The sequence below is a fragment of the Dermacentor silvarum genome, chromosome 7, assembly GCF_013339745.2.
Source record: "Dermacentor silvarum isolate Dsil-2018 chromosome 7, BIME_Dsil_1.4, whole genome shotgun sequence".
NCBI classification, from domain to species: domain Eukaryota; kingdom Metazoa; phylum Arthropoda; class Arachnida; order Ixodida; family Ixodidae; genus Dermacentor; species Dermacentor silvarum.
In genome coordinates this window covers 117,401,637-117,425,434 of record NC_051160.1, presented here as the reverse complement: position 1 = coordinate 117,425,434, position 23,798 = coordinate 117,401,637, and the positions used below count along the sequence as shown (strand labels likewise).

Genomic DNA, 23,798 nt, shown 5'->3' with positions numbered 1-23,798 from the left:
CGCGCCGGAGAGGGCGCCTAAGGTCGTTTTGTGCGCCACTCGCTAGGGGGCTACGCCCCGCCAGGTGGCGCGCGCTGCGCTTCCTCCTTAAAGCCCCTATATATAAAAAGTAGCGACACTCTCCTCCTCCGCCTTCCCTCCTCCTCGTTTCTCCTCTCTTTCGCGCTCCTTTTTCGAACGTTGCGCCGCCTACACTGCTTGAAACACGTGCACTTGTTTATCTTTCACCGCTGATCAGATTCGACGATCGCCGACTGTGTTCGTCGCTATCGTCGTGCTCCTCGCCAGTCGGTAGACGCTTCTCGGGCAAAAAATGGCGATGGAGCGTGATCGTAAACAAACGCAGCCAGCGCCCGGGGGCTCGACGGTCCACGTGATGCCATTAGGCCAATACCGACGCGGCGTCGGCCTCGGACAGTGTGTGCGAGGAGGCGGCGGCATTCTTCAAAGTGTGACGCTACTTTTTATATATAGGGGCTTTATTCCTCCTCACCCTCCCTCCCTCCTCGCCCGCATATTGTGCCGCGAGAAAGACGTTCGCTCGCTTGCTCCTCCTAGTTCGGTTCGTGCGTTGCGTTCGCCATGGAAGTGGTCGACGAGGAAGCCACCGGGCCAAGCACAGCCTACCCACAAGAAGAAGACCTACAGACGATGGTTCTCTGTGTCTGCCTCGTTCTTTCAAACCATACACATACAAAGTTAACCTAAAGAACACCAACGCCGAGGTGCGAGTGCTAGTAAGAGACACCTAAGTCAAAAACCAGGGTAGCCCACCGTTTTTATTTTGTTTCTATGCTCGCCCAGTTTATAGCATATTCTCTGTGGTGGGTTGCCCCATATCCCACAGAATAAGTCAATTAATTTTCCATTTAGGGGGTTCCAAAGATCCGCTGAAAGAAATTTATATTTTATTTGTTGCGGCATTGCCTTCCACATGAACTGTCTTTATCAAAGCAAACCTTTATTCTGTAAAGTTCCTCTAACATTCATAATAGCTTTAGTTAGTTAAGTAACCTAATCTCTGCAAAATTCGTATAAAAAGTTGAGCATCTCTACTTGGTCAATCCCCCCTTATGGGTATGTGCGATATTTTTAGCAGGGGAAGGAGAAGAAGAAGAAGAGGTAACGGCCAACAAAACCAAGGGTCACAGTTATCGCACAATACGTGAGTTTCTTATTCTATAATTATTATAGATTAAGTCCGCATTCGCTAGAGGCCTTGAGAGCCAGAAATTTCGCTAATGCAGGGAAACCAAGCGGCAAGCCTTAGCTTTCACATGTTCCGCCTACTTTATCTGCACGTCTACCAGTCACAGCTGCGGAACATGAACGAAGGGACTGCGCAAAGCACTAACAGTAGCTCTGTTAAAGACTATGGAGGGTTTTATGGTGGAGGTATTGGGTTTGAATCTCGGTGATTGGTGCCCTATAGTTTTTAAGTGCGTAGAGAAGTGTCCCTGTCTGGAACTCAGCCGAATGATGAGACTGGCATCTTAGTATAGGGGGTTTCTTAAAGGTTGCGGAGACGGGCTGGGAGTGCGCTTTTTTCAACCACACGTGGAATTTTATTACTTTGGCTAGCAGAAATTGCGGGGACAGCTGTCGAGAACTTGCCCGTAGAGCAAGTAACAGTGAGGTTCCCTGTTAAACGGAACACTCTGATGTGCGGCCCTCACTTTGTTGGCGTCCAGCTGTAAGTGCTGGCTGAAACAAATTTGGATGGCTGTGGTACCAGGTTTGTCATCTAAGAGTAATCTGGTCAACAGGTGGGTAATCGTACAATTACAAAATTATGCAATAAAAATTCACTAGTGCATTACGTTCACCAGTGAACTGCATTCTACAAGCGCACTCTCGCCCATGTGCTAAGCCATTGCGGGACTTCAACGACTCTAAGTGCATGCCCGATCTCTGCGGGATGTTATAAGTGAAGCTACCGCAATGGCACGAGATTAGTAACTTAAAAAATAGTTTTTTTGGAGTGTTTCGGGGTAATTCATGGTTGTTTATAGTTCGTCGTCTAATCGCATACGCAAGCGTCCTAATGGTTGCGTAATGCGAAGCAAAGCCTCTAGCTGGCTTTGTGTCATCCTATGTAATTTCACCATGTAGAAATTGAGATTGGATGAAGAGAGAAATACGAAACATGACTCGCCAGCCTCGCCCTGCGAAACGAATGTCCATCGAAGCTGTGAAAAACCATCACTACAACTGCTGAGGTCATAGATGAGAAATCATTATATGACCCATGAAGCGAAAAATGCGGCGTTAACATCTGATGGTTGCAAAACCCATGACCAAGTAGAGACGTCACGTTTAGATGATGACGAAACGTAATACGTCATCACCTTGAACGTCGTGTGATGACATCATCACATCAAACGTCACATCACATAATGGTATCGTCACGTCCCGATAGCGCCTGATGACGTCTTGTATGATGACATCACGCCAGACATGACGCAAGGCGATGACGTCATTGTCAAGTGATGATGTCACCCGATGACGTCATGCGAGGCCTCTTGGCATTCGTTAATCAGTGTGCATTCCAGACGATATTGTCTCATGTTAGATAGCAGAAGGCATATCAGACCACAAGGCCAATACGCCTGTCTACATACCTATCTGCTTTCTTTCTTGGCAGTAAATCCAAGTGTGAATACAATAAGAACCTATATTTACGACTGGATGCGATCTGACGACGCCAGCATTCCTGATTTTCTTGAATGCCGTCCAAGCAAATTAAAAAAAAAACTGTTCTGATGACCCAAATTCCCAACAAACGACTTGTGGCTAATCTTTAGAAATATAGTTCAGCACTACCTATCGGCCTACATTCCACAAAAAAAAGAATGGTCATAAGAATAACAAACCACTGGATAGCTTATGAAATTATTAATATGAAGCGCAGAATTTCTTTTAACAGGAAACGCAAGCATAGATTCCCATTCCAAACCTATTTTGCAAAAATTAGCCTCTTGGAGAAGCAGCACACAGTGCACTTCCCGCTTCGTTGCACTGTCTCCGGGACCAGCCCATGATGACGTAACGTGATTACGTAATTGCGTCTAACCTCACGTGCTGACGTGATCCCAGCAAACCTCGCGTTATGACACCATCACGTCGAACGTTAAGTGATAACGGCATCGTCACGTGACGATATCACCCGGTGATGCCCTTGGGTTCCCGCTTCTTTGCACAGACTCCGGGATCGGCCCACGATGACGTAACGTGGCAACGTAATCACGTAAAACTTCACGTGATGACGTGATCACACTCAAGGTCGTGTGATGGCATCATCACGTCAAGCTTTACGTTACTTGTTAACGGCATCGTCTAGTGATGATATCGCCTCATGACAACCTGATGACGTCAACGCGTCAAACGTGACGTCAAACATTACGTCTTCGTTAAGTGATCATCTGATCATGTCATGTGAGGCCTCTTGGAGAAACAGCACATTGTGCGCTTCCCGCTTCTTTTGACTGCCTTTGCGATCGGCCCACTTTTATTGCAATAGCAATTATATGGACACTCCAAAGCAGATTTCTGCCGTCGGCGTCGCCGTCGCCGTTGCCGTCGCCGTCGCCGTGAGGTTCCGTATGACGTCAATGGAGATGAAATCATCGCCGCGCGCCGCCGAACGCTGTATGTGCGAGTGAAAGGGGGCGAGGGATGCGCGCTTTCACGGGGAATGAACGCACGGCGGAGAACAAACGCGCGTTCTGTGCCGTGCTTCCTTAAGGGCTGCAGAAGTAGGCGTCTCTTTCCTCCTTTACAATCACCATATATGTAGAGCAAACGCGCCTTCTTCTGACGCACGAAAGGCCGTGGGGGGGAGGGAAGGGAGGGGAGGGGACGTTTAGCTGCGGCACCAAGTGCCTATTTATATCAGAGGCTCCGGCAACAGTCACCAACGCCGCACGCATTTTGTGCGAACGCGGGCAAAACGCCGATGGCGTCGACAACAGTTCTGCGTGTTGCCGGTGCTGCTGCATGTCCAAGTTTATACAGCTGATAAAGCTACTATCATTACTCCGTATAGCTCTCTACAAATTTGCTATCGCAATTGACGCTTCGCCTTTCAGGTGAAACTGCAACGACTTTTTTTGAGTAAGCAAAGGTTGCGCGCGCGGACACGAAAAATCACGACCAACTAGAACAAGAGCGAAGCTGTGAACGTGATAGGCAAAATGCTAGAGTGCTTGGGCGTATATAATACCTAACATGCTGAAGCAGATTATTGTTGTTCAGCAAACAACCATTTGTTGTCGCTCCATTGCGATATGATTTTCAGTAGAAATAATATTGATCATTATCATCATCATAACTATTATCATCGCGGAGCGGGGCGAACCTTTAGTAGGAAATGCACTGGCTGTGCTGAGTGGGGGGGAGAGAGAGAGAGAGAGAGAAGGAAATTGTTTGCTGTGTCGTTCGGCACAGACGCGGAGCAAGGGTATCGGTCCAAATGACAAAGGCTGCTCATGCCGGACCTTGGCGCCGACGATTCTGGTAGCGTCGGTTGACGTGAAACGCCGAAACGTCGAACGCGCCTGCTTATGTCCCGAACGAAGACGCCACGCATTTTGAAGCGGTAGGGTGGTGTAGCTAAAGCCCTTCCATAGCACAACCGCCGCTTGAGCTCATGGAGGGGCTTTAGGTGTAGCGTCCATACGAAGACAACAATAATTTGGAGAGCGTGCCTTGTTACGATGTGAAGATGAATAAGAATGGCCGGCACGGATTTAGCGTTTTCGCGCAATCGCCTGGCGTCGCTTCCGTCAGCGTCCACGCGGGGCGAGTAACCAAGCTGAAACGCCGTGGACTGGGGGTTCCTCAATGGGTGGAAGCCCTGCATAAGAGCACGGAAAGGATTTAAAATTTTGCTACAGTTTGTAGCCACCGAACCAACGCGGGGTTTTTCCGATTGCCGATGGAGCCAGTGTTCCTGACGCAATAACATAAGCTATCTTGAAAAACCTCTGTTCTTTGTCTAGTTACTCTGCAAATATCATCTTCCTCTCTAATTAGCATTGCGAAAACTTTTAATATATATATACATCTGACAAAGAAAACATTTTCTAGCTTATATCGTGTTCTTTAAGCTAACATGCTGATATAAGGACAAAACTGCGTGAAACTAGGCTGTTGAAGAGTTTGCTGCTAAGGCATCGTAAACTACATCAGTCACCAAGTTTGCTTCTATAGCTAATGGGAGGGGGCCTACTATGAGAGAGATGCGGGAAAATATTGGATTGTGTGCGTGTGTGAATTAGGAGCTAAACAGATATTGGTAAAATATCGTTTCCTGCACGTATAAATGCGTTTTATGAAACGTTTACACTGCTTGCCTGCTACCCTGGACAAACCAAAAGTAGTAGGGATTTGTATGTGGGGAGAATGGGGACCGTGTTATCCGTTAGAATAAATGAACTTACGAACTTCACACATGACGTCAAAGAATCGGAGGATACGGCCAACGGGTCAAACAAGAATGAAAGAGTGTTGCTTTTCCGTTGCTTTTTTTGGCCCAATGGCTGTATCTTCCCATTCCGTGCCAATCTGTATCAAGTTCTTAATGCAGTACCGCCACACCAAATTTTAGACACTAGTGTATCCAAAGGTTGAAGTCCAGACGATTATTACATCCTTTTTATAATATTGCTACACGCGTGTGGTATTTGATTGTTTGACCGAGGCGCGCGGGCGCCATCACTCAAGTAAAGAAGAGGAAGAACGAGCTGGGCTCGCGCTGTGAACCTAACCGGTCAGCGCTGCAACCGCTGTTGTAAATACAACCTGTAAATAGTTGCCCGTCTTACTGACTCGTTCTTCGCGTAACATCGTGATGGAGGTGGAACGTTCCCCGTCATCGCCACGGAGCTCCGAAGCGGCCGCACCGTCGTCTTCTCAGCCATGGCTTCCGATGAAAACACCCCGTCGCCACCTACACCTGCGGCGCCTACCACGACGTACGTTACGGTTCCTAGTCTCCGTGATCCTGGGACATTCTCCGCCCAAAATGGCGTTGACGTCGATGACTGGCTCAGCATGTATGAGCGTGTTAGCCGAAGCCACCACTGGGACCCTACCATCATGCTTGCCAATGTGATATATTATCTGGACGGGACACCGCTTGTCTGGTTTCGCACCAATGAGGTTGAGATATCCAGCTGGGACACTTTCAAAGAGAGGCTTCGCGACCTCTTTGGCAACCCGTCAGGTCGCCAACAGGCTGCGCGAAAGGAGCTTGCTACCCGTGTCCAGTCGTAGACAGAATCGTATGTCGCCTACATACAGGAAGTGCTCGCGCTTTGCCGGAAAGTCGACGAGCACATGACCGAGGTTGACAAGGTGGGCCATATCCTAAAAGGCATCGCGGACGACGCCTTCAACTTGCTCGTCTATAACGACGTCTCTACTGTCGACGCCATCGTCAAAGAATGCCGCCGCTTCGAGGTAGCCAAAAGCCGCCGCGTCGTCCCACAGTTTTCCCGGCTCCCAAACACCCCTGCCACGTCCTCTTGCTCCGCTCTTCCTGCCACACGACCTTTTCAAGAGAACGTCACTCGTATCGTTCGCCGTGAGATTGAAGCGGCGAGTCCGGCCCCCCTTCATCCACGACCCCTCGACGGTACCTTTGACCCAGCGGCCCCTACTATTTCCGTCATACAAGCAGTTGTGCGGCAAGAAATTGCCAACCTTGGCATCCCTACCGCCTGCTCTGTCTCCTGACCTGATTCGGCATCCGTTCCCATGACCACATCCTTCAACGACCAGTATTTCGCTCCCCGACCACGCAATCCTGCTGAATGGCGTACCCCCGACGACAAACCGATCTGCTTCCGCTGCCACCGAGTTGGTCACGTATCCCGCCACTGCCGCAGCACCTGGATGCCTTCGTACTGGAGCTCATTCCCTGCTCCTCGCCCATACGCCGAAGCTCGCCGTTACTCACCTCGCCGTCCGTACTCTACTTCTGATGCCCCTGACAGCCGCTCCTCCGGGCGATCGCCGTCGCCTCAACGCCGTCGCTCCCCGTCACCCCAACCTCGCCGCTTTTCCTCGCCAAACCGCCGGACGGAAAACTAGGCCATGCAGCTCTTGGAGGTAGTGCTGCATCCCGTCCGTCCTGTACAAATCCTCCGCTGACGCTCCTCACGAACACGAACCTAATTGACGTAGACGTGGATGGTGTTCCATTCAAGGCATTGGTTGATACTGGAGCCCAAGTGTCCATAATGAGCGCTAATCTTTGCCGTCCCCTCAAAAAAGTTCTTACGCCTGCCATCACTCGGGCCGTACGCGTCGCCAATGGCGCCACTGTTGCCGTCAGTGGTATGTGCACTGCGCGCGTAGGAATTGCTGGCCGCCACGTTCCAGTCCTGTTCACCGTGCTGACCAGTTGCCCTCACGACCTCATCTTCGGGCTCGACTTTCTGACGACGCATTCTGCCCTCATCGACTGTTCCACCGGTACGCTGTGCCTCGAGCTTCGTGTTTCCGACGTTCGCCCCGAACAACCGAACACCCTCTGCACTACTGCGTTTGTTCGGTTAGCTCCAAAAGCCCTAACCTTCGTCGAATTGGCCTCAACGGCAACCGTGCCTGATGACGATTATGTCGTTGCACCTATTCGTGACGTCCCCCTGGCGCGCGACGACTCTGTGCCACACTCCGTCGTTACCCTTTCCGCTAATCGGATGTGTCTCCCCGTCATCAATTTTGGCTTGACGAAGCAAGTGTTACCTGAAGGCATAGTGGTGGCCACGCTCCGGTCTGTGACAGACGACCACGTCACTGCTTTTGCAGCCAACGCGTCTCCAGATCCTCCTGATTGCCCACAGGATGCCTTGAACCTCAACGGCCCATTACGTCCCATGGTCGCTCCGGACCTCGCCCCTGACCAAGCAGCCGCCCTATATCGCCTTTTGTTGTCCTACCGCGACATATTTGACACTGAAAATCGCCCACTTGGTCAGACGTCCCTTGTTCAGCATGGGATAAACACTGGTGATGCTGTTCGCATTCACCGCCGACCGTATCGTGTGTCCACGGCAGAGCGGCAAGTTATTCAGCAGGAAGTAAACAAGAGGCTCGCCAAAGGCATTGCTGAGCCCTCGTCGAGTCCTTGGGCGTCGCCGGTCGTGCTCGTCAAAAAGAAAGATGGCACGTGGCGTTTCTGCGTTGATTACCGCCACCTAAACCGAATCACTAAGAAGGACGTTTACCCTTTACCACGAATTGACGACGCTCTTGATTGTCTTCACGGTGCCAAATACTTTTCGTCCATTGACCTTCGATCTGGTTATTGGCAGATTTCCATCGATGAGCAAGATCAAGAAAAGACCGCTTTCGTCACTCCAGATGGCCTTTACCAATTTAAGGTTATGCCATTCGGTTTATGCAATGCCCCCGGACGTTCGAACGGATGATGGACTCTCTGCTTCAAGGTTTCAAATGGTCAACTTGCCTTTGTTACCTCGACGACGTCCTTGTGTTTTCTCCTACATTTGAGACGCACCTTGAGCGCGTTGCAGCCATCCTTGACGTCTTCCGCACGGCTGGGCTCCAATTAAACTCATCGAAGTGCCACTTCGGGCGCCGACAGATTACAGTGCTCGGCCATCTCGTCGATGCTTCCGGAGTACAACCCGACCCGGAGAAGGTTCGAGCAGTAACGGCTTTCCCTGTACCTCAGTCTGTCAAAGACGTCCGGAGTTTGGTTGGGCTGTGTTCGTATTTCAGACGGTTCGTGAAAGATTTCGCAGCAATCGCTCAACCACTCACAGAACTTATGAAGAAAGACGTGCCTTTTACGTGGGGTTCCCCTCAGGCTGCCGCATTTTCACGCCTTATCACGATTCTGACTAATCCACCGATCTTGGCCCACTTTGACCCGTCCGCACCAACAGAGGTCCGAACCGATGCCAGTGGTTATGGGATCGGCTCCGTCTTAGCGCAACGCCAACACGGACACGACCGCGTTATAGCCTACGCTAGCCGACTCCTGACAACTGCAGAGCGCAACTATTCGATTACCGAGCGCGAATGTCTTGCTCTCGTCTGGGCTGTTTCAAAGTTCCGCCCATATTTATATGGCAAGCCCTGCTCAGTAATCACAGACCATCATGCGCTGTGTTGGCTTTCGTCGCTCAAGGATCCTACTGGCCGGCTCGGTCGTTGGGCTCTCCGACTACAAGAATATCCCTACACAGTGACGTACAAGTCGGGACGCCAACACCAGGACGCAGATTGCCTCTCACGCTACCCAGTCGAAGACCCGACCTCTACGTCTGAGCCTGACACCGACGCCTGCGTTCTCTCTGTTTTTCCTCTGGTACATGTCGCCGACGAGCAGCGCCGTGACCCGTCCTTGCGTGTCATCATTGACCGCCTGGAATCTCCACTTGACGACAGTTCCCTTCGCTTATTCACACTTCAAGATGGCGTACTCTACCGCCACAACGTTCACCCCGACGGCCCAGCATTACTCCTTGTGATCCCTAAACACCTTCGCTCGACTGTTCTCCACGAACTTCACGACCTCCCCACTGCCGGTCACCTCGGTGTGTCACGTACCTACGACCGGATCCGCCAACGCTTCTTTTGGCCTGGGCTTGCTCGCTCCGTTCGAAGATACGTAGCTGCGTGTGATAAATGCCAGCGACGCAAGACACCATCGACGCTACCTGCTGAGTACCTACAACCAATCGACATTCCTGCGGAGTCATTCTTTCGGGTTGGTTTAGATTTACTTGGTCCCTTTCCTCTTTCTACCTCTGGGAACAGGTGGATCGCTGTGGCCACAGATTACGCCACGCGCTACGCCATCACCCGAGCGCTCCCTACAAGCTGCGCCACAGATGTTGCCGATTTTCTTTTACGCGACGTGATTTTATTACATGGAGCTCCCCGACAACTTCTCACAGACCGCGGCCGGACCTTCCTGTCAAAAGTTATCGCGGACATCCTGCAGTCCTGTGCCACGAGACACAAGCTATCCACGTCATACCATCCGCAAACTAATGGCCTCACGGAGCGTCTTAATCGCACTCTCACAGACATGCTCGCGAAGTATGTCTCTTCAGACCACACAGACTGGGACCTCACTCTGCCGTTTGTCACCTTTGCCTATAATTCCTCGCGCCACGACACAGCCGGCTATTCCCCATTTTTCCTCCTGTTCGGCCGAGAACCAGCACTGCCCCTCGACACAACTCTCCCCGTTCACGCGGCACCCACCAGTGAATATGCACTTGATGCCGTCGCCCGCGCTGCTCACGCAAGGGAAATTGCCCGTGACCGCCTTTTGAACTCCCAAGAGAGTCAAAGGCGTTTGTACGACCAGCGACACCGAGACGTGCACTTCCCGCCTGGTTCTTTGGTGCTTCTATGGTCTCCGTCGCGTCAGGTCGGCCTGTCAGAAAAACTGCTGTCGCGTTACACAGGCCCCTACCGAGTGCTTCGTGCCGTGACTCCTGTCACATACGAGATCGCCCCTGACGCCCCATTTGCTTCCCAGTTCAGCGATATCGTGCACGTTACACGACTGAAGCAGTATCACCCTCCCAGTGATGACATTTAGACGCTCCGGGACGTCGCTTCTGCCGCCGGGGGATTATGCTACACGCGTGTGGTATTTGATTGTTTGACCGAGGCGCGCGGGCGCCATCACTCAAGTAAAGAAGAGGAAGAACGAGCTGGGCTCGCGCTGTGAACCTAACCGGTCAGCGCTGCAACCGCTGTTGTAAATAGAACCTGTAAATAGTTGCCCGTCTTACTGACTCGTTCTTCGCGTAACAATATTGCCAATTCAAGCGCTAGAGAGCTTTACATGCGTGTATTAGTAACGGCGTTGCAAGTATTCCCAATGTCCTGAAGGACTTAAGTGCGCAACAAAGTTGAAATTTGGAGGGAATAAGGGTAATCCTATGCTTAATTCCTTTGCAAAAAAAAATCAGCAAGTGTTCGAAAACGCCGTACGGTCGTCATCCCCTATGTTTTCAAATGTCCCGCGAGAACTATTTGTTATTTGTTATACCGAGTATACACGTAGTGGAGATGAGCGCACAGTAAGCGTACTGTGCAGCGAAACTTTATGCTTCTGGAGCCTAATTAGCAACGTTAAAAACAAATATGAAGCCTCGTTTTTAAGCGAATTTTATAGGCTCACAAGTGTCGGCGGTGGTGGCGGCGGTGGTGGTGTCACGCTGAACAGTGGACTGAACCTGGCGATAGTGCAGAAAGGGTCCCAGTTCAATGGCACATAGCAGGGACACAGAAGAGAGACAAAGAGAGAGAGAGAAAGAAAGAAAGACCGAGAGAAATAGAGAGTGAGAAAGAGAGAGAGCAATATAGAACATCATTGCGAAGGTCGCACAAAGAGAGTGAGAAAGGAAGAGAGAAAGAGAAAGAGAGAAAGAAATACCGATAGAAAGAGCGTGAGAAATATAAAAATCACCATGAAGGTCAGAGAAAAAAGAGAGAAAGAGAAAGAAATAGAGAAAGAGAAAGAAAGAGAGAGAGAGAAAAAGAAAAAGAGAGGAAGAGAAAGAAAAACAAAGAAAGTCAACACGAAGGTCAGAGAGAAAGATAGGGACAGGAAGGAAGAGATATAGAAAGAGAGAAAGAGAGAGAGAGAAAGGAAGAGAGAAAGAGACAGAGAAAGAAAGAAAATCACCACGAAGCTTAAACACAGACACGACACTTGCCCCATTTTCTCGACAGGGGAAGGGCTGGTGATTTTTGGTTTCTTATTTTTATGGGCCATGTTATGCTCGTAGTACCTTTTCCAGGTGTCCTCGGTCAACTAAACAAGGCATCGTCTTTATTGCCAATTTAAAGATTGAGGCAGGCCAAGAGTGATGTTTGGGCGAAGCATAAAGCGTGTGGACTAATTACGGCCTTACCAGTAAATTACGTATGCAAGCAATCCGAATCTAAAGCGACTGCCCTGCCGGCATTTTTAGAGTTCACGCACTGCTGTCTCGCCGAACACCTCCCACAGAAAAATGTAGAAGTCATGAATGTGTAACATATCTGTTCGAATATACCGTCACGTATCGGACAATGTACTGGCGGCAGTTAATAACAGCAGCAGGCTAGCGACAAAAACGTTGGTTGCACCTGAGTCTCGACCGGGAAGGCTCGTGCACTTCTTTCTTCTTGTCCTCGCCTGGGTCACGCATATTAACGCGACAGCGTTAAGGGTCTCGTGTAGCAGAATATCCGGTGTCCGCGTCGTTGTCCGTGAGCGAAAATTGGAGTATATGTATATATATTTAGTTATATGTATATGCAATGCCAGGCTATTGAACATTATCTTTGTCTTTTGCATATTCACCTTCAACCCAATTCTTGCACTTTCTCGATGAAGGTCCTCAATCATTTGTTGTAATTCCTCTCCATTATTGCTCAATAGGACAATGTCATCTGCAAACCGAAGGTTGCTGAGATATTCGCCGTCGATCCTCACTCCTAATCCTTCCCAGTCTAACAGCTTGAATACTTCTTCCAAGCATGCAGCGAATAGCATTGGAGAGATTGTGTCTCCTTGCCCGACTCCTTTCTTGACAGGTAACTTTCTACTTTTCTTGTGGAGAACCAAGGTAGCTGTGGAATCCTTGTAGATATTTGCTAAGATATTCACGTATGCCTCCTCTACTCCTTGATTACGCAATACCTCTATGACTGCTGGTATCTCTACTGAATCGAATGCCTTTTCATAATCTATGAAAGCCATATAGAGAGGTTGATTGTACTCCGCAGATTTCTCGATTACCTGATTGATGACATGGATATGGTCCATCGTAGAATATCCCTTCCTGAAACCAGCCTGTTCTCTTGGTTGACTGAAGTCAAGTGTTGTCCTGATTCTATTGGAAATTATCTTAGTGAATATTTTATACAATACTGAAAGCAAGCTAATGGGTCTGTAATTCTTCAATTCTTTAACGTCTCCCTTCTTATGGATAAGTATAATGTTGGCGTTCTTCCAGCTCTCTGGTACACTTGAAGTTGTGAGGCATTGCGTATAAAGGGCCGCAAGCTTTTCAAGCATGATATCTCCTCCATCTTTGACTAAATCTACTGTTATTCCATCTTCTCCAGGCGCTTTTCCCCTGGTCATGTCTTTCAAGGCCCTTCTAACTTCATCGCTAGTTATAGAAGGAGCTTCTGTATCCGGTTCATCACTATTTCGAATGAAAGTAGCTTGGCTGTTTTGGCTACTGTACAGGTCAGTATAGAATTCTTCTGCTGCTTTTACTATGTCATCGAAATTGCTGATGATATTACCATGCTTATCTTTCAGTGCATACATCTTGCCTTGTCCTATGCAGTCGAGGACGGCAGAAAGTCAGGTGGGATGATGAGGTGAGGAAATTCGCAGGTGCAAGTTGGAATACGCTAGCGCAAGACAGGGGTAATTGGAGATCGCAGGGAGAGGCCTTCGTCCTGCAGTGGACATAAATATAGGCTGATGATGATGATGATGAAGATGATGATGATATGCAATGCCTTGCTATATGACATGCGGTATTCGCGGGTTATATTGCCACACCATTTTATCACTAAAGTGGCTCACACCTTCTCTTGCATTCTTAACAAAGGCATTCCTCTGAATTTCGAGAATGACAGCCCACAAACAAATGTCGTGAAACAAAACACCCACAGCGCATGACTTTTATGTTAAATCTTTTCAGACATAAACATTAAAAGTGTGAAGCACTAACGGAAACCTGGAAATGATGCAATTTTTTGGCGCGGCTGTGAGCTACCACCGGGATCGGCCCACGCAATAGACCGCGTTTCTACCAGGAAACTCGCCTTCGTACATAGAATTCGCCGCCAGCGTTTTCCGGTAAACATTACGGTTGCATAAGCTACAGTTGCAGGGAAGCGTGAGAAGCAGTCAGGGATCTTTGAATGCAATCGCGCTCAATTAAGCGAAGCTTAAGCGTCCTTAAGACCGCCCAATACTACAGGTGGAATTTCCCCCTTCCTCAGAAAGAGCATCACCTGTGTGCTTAGAAATCGGTGTAACAAAAAATACATGCGCAGGGCAAGTGGTAGCGCGGAGGCTACAGTGAAAGCTATAGGAAAACGGAAGTACAACTCGGACGAAACGCTATGTGCATAACCTAAATCGACATAGCTGAAACTGCCTCAGCGGAAATAGGATGATAAATAGCAACAGAAATTGAATAAGCAACAAAAAGGAAACCACGATCGGGCCATACAGGGTTTCATGCGAACGAGGGGGGGGGGGAGGGGATTGTAACCCCCCCGCCCCTCAGAGGCCGAGTTAACCCCCCCCCCCCCCCCCTCATGCAACCAGCCACACCAGTCCAACGTCTACCTTCAGTGCTCTCTTCACATTGTTATTACAATTCAGGAGGTGGCTTGATGTCGAATTTGCTTGAGTAACAGAAACACTTATTTATTCAATACCCAATTCCAACATTTATTAATTGTTGGAGTTCTTAAGTGACTGAGTGAAACGCTGAAGAAATAAACATAGGTCACATCCTTGGTATTATTATTATTATTATTATTATTATTATTATTATTATTATTATTATTATTATTATTATTATTATTATTATTATTCGGCCTTTTATTTGCTGTTGCATTCTTCTCGCTAAAGCACGAAAATTGCATTTTATACAAAGTGTTCCCTCCCCCCCCCCCGCACCAGAACAATTCAACCCCCCCTGGCAGACATCCTGGGTGCGCTACTGACGTGAGCTATTTGAGAGCACGGTTGTCTACGCCGTGCTTTTTCCGTACTCTCAGGAGTCACTCCGTAGTTCACGTCACTGTTGCGGGGTTGCACTTTACGAGGGCAGAAATAACCGGCTCAGCAACATTGAACATAGCTCACTGCGGCGCAGGGGCGTAGCCAGAAATTTTTTTCGGGGGGGGGGGGGGGTTCACCGGCCCGACCGGGGGGGGGGGGGGGGGGCAAGCTTCTGCTTTCCTCTAGGTCACGTGATCGATAATAAATAGCGGTAGTGTAAGCAGACTCTAGACATGTATATCAAAGACATGGGACCGCCCCTACCTCCCCCCCCCCCCTCGCGTGTGCGTGTGCTTGTGAAGATATTAAGTAAAAACTAAAGTAAGCTCATTAAATACAGTAAGTACGACAGGTACAGTGGGCGTTTGGAGCAACGGTCTCTCATCGCGCCACTGAATGGACCAGTCTTCGAAAACGCATCATTGACACCGTGCGATCGGAGAAGACATCATTAATTGTTAATTTCCGTTAAGCGTAGATGGCGTCGTCCTCGTCGGGGCGAAGTGCGTTTCACAAGTCAAGGACGGCTATACGCGTGAAAATGTACGTGTGACCAGGCTATACCTACTCCCATAGCAATAACTTGTTCGCTGCTGTCTTTGCGCTAGAAAACTTAAATACGCGCAAAAACGCGTAAGGCTTTATTATTTTTTTTTTTCGAAGCTTTCGTCGCCTCGCTCCCTAATACGAGAGGGTTGCATTTCCTGCGGCAAGTGCATGGGCCGCTGTGTCTTGCGCTGTGTGCGAGCGTGCAGCCGTCATTTGCCTTTACGTCAACAGATTCAGAATTGTACAGAATATTTCACCGCACAGCATAGATATGGCATGTGTACGCATTTAAAGTAGTGCGTGCAAGTCATTTCTGCTTCACTTACGCCGGTGCAAACAGGAAGCGGCCTTGTACCTCACAGAATCTCGACTGATTGGTGTACTATAGTGATGCAGGAATGAACTCCGGTATTATTCAGTGCATAGTGCGCATAAACAATTTCTCAGGACGCGTGAACTCCGACGAGAACTGTCAGCGTCTGCAACAAGAGTTTACTTACGCTGTACTGCGCACAACACTTCATGCTTGTCGGCTGTCTGTTTCGTGCATTCTATTGCGAGTCGGTGGAATTTCACTGCTGTCATCAACCCCTTCGTGTGTACATTCCTGGTTTGGGATTCCACAACAAAACAGCAACTACTAGCCTTCCGTAATTGCTGGTTTGGGATTCAACAACACAACAGTAATTACCAGCCTTCCGTAGGGGCGCAATCGCAAACAAGAGACGTTTCTCGCGCAGACTAAGCCTACGTTCACACTTGGAAAGCGGCAAGCGGGCGGAAAGGCCAAAGCGGCCGGAAAATTTTTTCCGCGCCTGTCCAAGTTGTTCACATTTGTTTTGCTACCGCCGCGGCCGCCGCTGCCGTTTTCGTCCAGATCCATCTAGTCTGCGTACGTTTGTCGGCGTGGTGGCGCTCATTATCGCATTATTTCGAGCGGTATGTTCATTCTTTGACCCACGTACCGTCATGAAAAGTGATCATTTTACGCAACTTCGCGTGTCATCTGCGACCTTCGGTAAATTCCTCGTTGGCGTTCCGTAATTCTCCGCACACGGGCGCGGTAGCGCTGAGTCACAGGTTGGTGCCTAGGCGTGATATTTCTTTAATAGCTTTTATTTACAAGTTGTAATAACATTTCATCATTTCGTATTGTCGGCGCCTCCAGGACACCAAAGGGGCAACGGGAACACCACAGCTAAAACCTGGGCTGGCCCTTGTGTTGGGGCTCGCCAAAGCCTGCGCGTCCTACGTGAGACCTACGCTCCCAATCTATCGTCGCGACGAGAAAAGCACCCCGCGACTTCTGCAACATACCGTACACGTGCGAGGAGAATTATGGAGCGCCAACGAGGAATCTGCCTAACTATTGTCTGCCATGGAAGTGGAAGAAGAAATGGCTTTTATACTTCTACCTACTTGTTTTCTAGAAATGGACACTAAATAAACGGAAGACGCGGACACCTCGGAAACGGCGGTGGTGGGTTCGCCTGGCTTTGCAAAAGCGCGAGAAGTTGGGTCACGCCAAGGCTTCGTTGCCGCACCTCCGGTCGCGCGACGTTGAATACTATCGCGAGTATTGCTGACAGTACGTTTTAGTGCCACTCTTGTCGTAGAGCAAGGGCTGGTTCTTGATCGCGTCGATCAGCATTACAGCCTACACTTTTGGTGCCATGGTTTTGGTGCCCGGTGCCATTTTACGACCGGGTCCGGTTGTTTACATGCTAGTGTAGCTTCCAGTGAAGCAGAACGACTTTCCACCGCGTTTCCGTTTCGCCATGGCGAAAAAATCGGCCCGAGACCGATTTGGCTCGCAGCCTGTTTTTCTGCCTGTTTTGCCGCCTAGGCGAGATTTTGCGCTTCCTACAGCTTCGAGACCAAGTGTGAACGTAGCCTAAAATCCTGCGCGAGCGCGGCCTAACCGGCACCTGAAGGGAAGCGGCGGAAATGTATACCGGAGATTTCGACCACCTGGGGTCTTTAACGTGCAGCCTAAATCTAAGTAAACGGGTGTCGAGCGTTTTCGCCATCATCTAAAATGCGGCTGCCGCATTTGTTGCTTCATTTGTTGCGCATTTGTTGCTTCAGAATGCGGCCGCCACATTCTCGCCCAAAACTTCACAGAGTGTGCAAGCCTTGACAAACACCGTGACAGTTTTTTCCATATGCAGACATGATTCGCTGTAAATTACCAACCCAAACGGAAGCGCCCAGGAATTAAATTGTGATAGTAGCACCGGTTTCATGAATTATGTCAGCGCGAAGCGACGAAAACAAAGGGTGGGTTAGTAGGGGGGGGGGGGGGTTTGCTGAAAAAAATTCGGGGGGGGGGGTTTGAACCCCCCCAACCCCCCCCCCCCCTGGCTACGCCACTGCTGCGGCGAACAGTAGTCTACACCCAAACTCGATCTCAGGGGCTCCAGGCACTCGTCGGCTGCGGATGGTGTAGATGTTACCTAACATGACAAAAAAGTGCAAATATAAAAACTAAGACTAAGGCAAAGTTTAACAACAATAACCTTCTGTTCAGCTTAACAGCGGAGCAGTTTAAGCGGGGCGTAATGTGCCTGCTGAATCCAAAAATGTGGGCCGATCCTGGCGGTAGTGCACAAAGTGTCCAAGCGCAATAGCAGATACCCCTGTGAACAAAGCTCCTGGAAAAAGACTTTAATGTGAACTAGCGAAGCTGAGTCGGGTGAAGCCTTGCTAAGTATGGTTGGGACTACTTAAGCCTAGCGATTCATCGATGACCAATCGATAGCCAATCAATAGCTAATTCTAAAAATTCCAGAAAATGCTGGGGATGAGTTGGTAGTGCTTCATAATCATCAGCAGCATATTTTATGTCCACTAGCAGGACGAAGGCCTCTCCCTCCGATCTCCAATTACCCCTGTCTTGCGCTAGCATATTCCAACTTGCGCCTGCAAATTTCCTGACTTCATCATCCTATCTGTTTTTCTGCCGACGTCGACTGCGCTTCCCTTCTCTTGATATCCATTCTGTAACCCGAATGGTCTACCGGTGGTAGTGCTCAGCCTAGCCCAAATACGTGGCTAATATTTTGCGATAGCCAATCGATGGCTAATCAATAGTAATTGTTGTGTCATCACCCCTTAGATAGAACGTGTAGTGGCGCTCTGACGTCACTGAAGTCTATAATTGTTGTATCTGAGATAGAGCGCACGTGCCTGCGTGTGTGTGTGTCTGTGATGTCACTGATTAGTAGCTCTGTATAGCTATATAAGACGGCCACGTAAGTGCCTTGTGTTCTTTTCCGTTGTATTGCAAGTGGCAATAAACATGTGTTCTGGCAAGTAGGCTACTGCATACTTGAAGATACAACAGTGGCGACGAGGATGGGATCCGAATAGCGGACGATAGCCACGGCTGAAGTGCTGGTTGCGGCTCCAGCTGTTTGGGAACAGCAGGCGTCTAGGCGGACTACCACAGCAAGGCTTCCTTCGGCCGCTTCGAGTCGTTCACGGAGGAGGGCGACGAAGACTTCGAATCTTACGTGGAACGCTTTGAACACTACATCCGGGCCACCCAGGTTAGCGACGACTTGAAGGTATCCGCTTTTGTGACTGCCATTGGAAAACAGGCCTACCCCACGTTGAAGAATTTGTTGGCCCCAGTGAAGCCCGAAGCCAAAACCTACGACGAACTCGTCAGGGCTCTAAAAGGACACTATTCACCGAAGCCCTTGGTGATAGCAGAAAGATTCCGGTTCAACCGTCGGTCGCAGCAAGAAAACGAACCAGTTGCTATATTTGCATTGGAACTAAAAAGGTTGGCTGCATCCTGTGAGTTTGGCCAATTCCTGGATGACGCTTTGCGGGATCGGTTCGTGGCCGGACTGAGAAACGAAGCAACACAAGCCGAGCTTCTCAAGAAGAGTACCCTGACGTTCCAAGCTGCTTATGACCTTGCCAAAAGTGGAGAACTCGCTCGCACCGAAACAAGGAAGATTCACCCTAAAGACCTTGGCGAGGTGAACCTGGTCCAGCAACCCCAACAAAGAAAACCAGAGGCCACCGCATGGAGAAGGGCAGCGACAAAGAACACGGAGCGGCAAGCCGGATCAACGGAGTGTTTCCGTTGCGGATCGGCGCATGCCACCGCAACCTGCCCCTTTCGCAAATATCGATGCCGTGCCTGCAAAAAGGTGGGACACCTCGCAAGGGTCTGCAGGACGACGCCCCGTTCGGTACACGCCCTTGAAGAGAGCACTGGTTTAGAAGGCTCCGGTGACTCGGACGGTATAAGTGGTGAGGACGATATTTTGCTTAGCCATATTTTTTCATGTCAGAGTAATGACGGTAGCTACATTGTGAAAGTTAAGGTGGCAGGTAGGAATGTCAAAATGCAAGTTGACACGGGAGCATCTGTGTCTATCGTGCCAGAAAAGATGTACCGGCAATATTGGTCTGACTTACCTCTAGAAAGGTGTAGTTTACGGCTAAAAACGTGCGGAGGTGTCCCGCTGGCAATTACAGGCAAGTTGACGGTGCACGTAGAGCACAATGGCCAAACCGTGACCTTGCCTTTAATTGTAGTCTGAACACCACAAATATGTGACACTTTGTTGTTGGGCCGTAATTGGCTAGAGGCGTTGAAGTTGGATTGGACGAGCGTGTGTAATATCGGTCTTGATAAATCGGCCGCAGTCATCGAAAAATTTTCGGAAGTGTTTGAGCCGGCACTAGGACTGATAGCTGACGCATCGGTGAACCTAGTGCTCAAAGACGGCAGTACACCTGTTTTCTGTAAGCATCGACCTGTGCCATTTGCACTCAGGGACGCCGTAGCACAGGAATTGCATTCACTAGTGGAATCGGGAGTATTGGTGCCTGTACAGCAAAGTGATTGGGCTACGCCGCTAGTAGTCGTACCCAAGGCTAACAACAAAGTTCGCATATGCGGAGACTACAAAGTGACTGTAAACCGTTGTCTGAGAACCGATTATTACCCTTTGCCAACGTTGGAAGATATTTTTGTCGCGTTGCATGGATGCAAATGTTTTACTGTCCTTGACCTTTCTACAGCGTACCAACAGTTGCAGCTGCACCCTGATTCGCAACCTTTGGTCACTGTGAACACACATCTAGGGCCTTTTTCGATACACTCGTACGCCGTACGGAATAACAAGTGCTCCATCTATTTTCCAAGCCGTGATGGATGACATGTTAAAGGGTTTAGACAGAGTGTCATGTTATCTTGATGATGTATTAATAGCAGGAGAAACAATGGATGAATGCTATAATAAGGTCGAGGCTGTGCTGACACGGTTCAAGGAACGGGGTGTGAAATTGCGGAAGGAGAAATGCAAGTTTTTTGTGAAGGCTGTGCCCTATTTGGGTCACGTGATTGATGACAGAGGAATCCGTCCTTCAGAAGACAAGGTGCGCGCTATCAAAGAAGCACCAACGCCAAAAAACAAGAACGAGCTACGCGCCTACTTAGGCTTGTTAAATTTCTATGGGAAATTCGTGCCGAACATGTCAGCACAGCTTAAACCATTATATGACTTGCTAGCTGTGAATGTTCAGTGGAAATGGACGGCTTCCGCAGAAAAAACCTTCAAAGCATCCAAGGGCTGGCTGCTGAGTGCGTCCGTACTCACCTACTATGACCCTTCAAAGGAGCTAGGGCTGGTTTGCGACGCGTCTTCGTATGGTTTAGGCGCAGTCCTTTTTCACAAGGATCTGAAGAAAGACCAATCGCTTTTGCGTCTAAGACTCTGACTAAAACGGAGCAGGCGTACCCCCATATCGAAAAAGAAGCCCTGGCTGTCGTGTACGGGCTAAAGAAGTTTCATAAGTACCTTTTCGGGCGGAAATTTGTGATATACTCCGACCATCAACCCGTAGTGGGGCTATTAGGACACGATAAGCCAATTCCTGCTATGTCGGCGGCACGCCTGCAACGCTGGGCCTTACAGATTGCTGCTTGTGACTACAAATGGGTTTATCGCAAATCACGGTATATCGGCAACGCTGACGCACTTTCACGCCTGCCGCTTCAGAACACAGGTGACGTGTACGCATATGACGTGTACATAGGTTTTTCTATGCTGGACGAGCTCCCACTCTCGGCAGAAGATATTAGAGGGGAAAGAAGCAAAGACAAGCTGTTATCAAAGGTCTTGTTTTACACGCAGGTCGGCTGGCCTTCAAAGGTGTCTGATGACGCTTTGGCACCATATTTTGTGCGACGAAGTGAGCTCTCTGTTGACAGAGAATGCGTGACGTGGGGAAATCGGATGATAGTGCCAATGTCTCTTCGCGGAAAAGTGCTATCGCTGTTGCACGAAGGCCATCCCGGAATGGCACGTATGAAAATGCTGTCTAGAGGCCACGTGTGGTGGCCCCGCCTTACGCAAGACGTTGAACAAACAGTGAAAGAATGTGTCACATGCCAGTTGACCCAAAATGTGGCACCCAAGGTTCCTGTAATGTCATGGGGAGTGTCTAGGCGCCGGTGGGAGTGTGTGCACTTGGATGTTGCTCATCGTGATCAGCATTGGTTTCTAGTGCTAGTTGACTCCTATTCAAAGTGGGTTGAAGTGTTTGTCATGAAGTCAACTAGTAGTGAAAAGACAATAGAGAAACTGCGCACAGTATTTGCCGCGTATGGGTTACCGGAAGAAGTGGTAACAGACAATGGCCCACAGTTTATATCGGCCCTTTTCGAGACATTCATGAGACGGAATGGCATTCGGCACACTAAATCTCCTCCTTATCACCCGGCATCAAATGGCTGCGCGGAGCGTTGTGTACAGACTTAAAAAATCTTTTTAAGCAGGTCATGGACGAACAAAGAAATAGGCAGATGAAGTCTCTCCAGCACCGGATCGACCAGTTCCTATTCAATTATAGGAACACGCCAACGGGGGTCACTGAAGACACACCGGCCCAGCTATTCTTATTGTGAAACCGAGGACAAGGTTGAGCCTTCTCCATCCGGATATCGAGCAAAGGATGAAAGAAAAACTTGAGCGAACAAAGCAGTCGGCAAATCAGCGACGAGGTGCGTGGAGGGACTTCGAAGAAGGCGAAGGTGTCCTTGTACAGGGTCTACGCCCCGGGGAAGGGGAGTGGTTGAGCGGCAAGGTAAACAAACGTGTGAGTTCAAGCACTTATGTGGTCGGGATAGGGAACGAAGAGCGGTACGTTCACGTTGATAATCTGCGACCGCGAACATTCCAGGAGTGCTTCCCGCAATCGGTTCATGCGCCATCCCCAAACCTCGAACCGCCAGCATGCAGCCAAGACATTGTGTCTCGTAGGTCGCAAGGTGCACACCCTGTAAACGACGACGGGGAGCGAAAGGCGCCTGACACCGGTCAAGTAGGTGAACAGGCAGTAGCTACCAACAAAGAACATGCCACCCCTCCGGACCTATCGTCTGCAGGCAGGCAGTTCAGCGGTAGCGCATCGCCATCTTCCCAACCGGAGCTTCGACGCAGCACCCGGCAAAGACGGCCGCCCGACCGCTACTAAGAACACTTGGGGTGGAAGGGAGTGTTGTGTCATCACCCCTTAGATAGAACGTGTAGTGGCTCTCTGACGTCACTGAAGTCTAGAATTGTTGTATCTGAGATAGAACGCACGTGCCTGCGTGTGTGTGTGTCTGTGATGCCACTGATTAGTAGCTCTGTATAGCTATATAAGACGGCCACGTAAGTGCCTTGTGTTCTTTTCCGTTGTATTGCAAGTGGCAATAAACATGTGTTCTGGCAAGTAGGCTACTGCGTACTTGAAGACACAACAGTAATCAATAACTGATCAATAATCAATCAATTCCGGAAATGCTGGGGTTGACTTGGCAGGGCCTAGCGTAGCCAAAAAGCCAGGGCTAGCTAGGCTGCCCATCAGCTCCGCTGTCTCTTTAGCATTGGGCCTCCATTGCAAGCTACGCTTATTTTTTTTTTCTATCCTGGTATGGCCTGAATTACTATTCAACATGATATATAAGCAGAGCCACATATTTTCCATTGTTTCATTTTATTTAGATACCGGAGGACGTCATCCCGAAACTGGAAGAATGGCTGACGAAGTACCAGGTAAGTCTACTGTCGCTTCCGCCCATAAAAACACGATTTGCACGAACCTTTGATAAAACAATTTTTGTCATTGTACAAAAATTTGCCTTGAAGTGTATTTTAAAAGGAGTAGTGATCGAACAAGAAGTATCATGGTAATGGGATTGATGCATCCAGGTCCATACCACCTTAAAAGAAAGCTTTAGCTCGGAGCTTGCATCCGAATACACGACACCCGCCGGGGTAGCTCAGTCAGCTAAAGCGTTGCGCTGCTGAGCACGAGGTCGCGGGATCGAATCCCGGCCCCGGCGGCCGCATTTCGATGGAGGCGAAATGCAAAAACGCCCGTGTGCTTGCGTTGTAGTGCACGTTAAAGAACCCCAGGTGGTCAAAATTAA

The 23,798-nt window shown here is 49.4% G+C and overlaps 1 protein-coding gene across 1 annotated transcript in view; it reads left to right on the top strand.

Annotated features, from left to right (window-relative positions):
- The first annotated feature begins 582 nt into the window (after positions 1-582).
- Positions 583-23,798, top strand: part of LOC119459110 (uncharacterized) — an 84,247-nt gene continuing 61,031 nt past the window's right edge. Inside the window, exons 1-3 of the mRNA XM_049671588.1 lie at positions 583-654; positions 18,793-19,563; positions 23,371-23,421. Of these exons, the coding sequence (XP_049527545.1) occupies positions 583-654; positions 18,793-19,563; positions 23,371-23,421 (894 nt within the window). The remainder of the gene's footprint in view (positions 655-18,792; positions 19,564-23,370; positions 23,422-23,798) is intronic.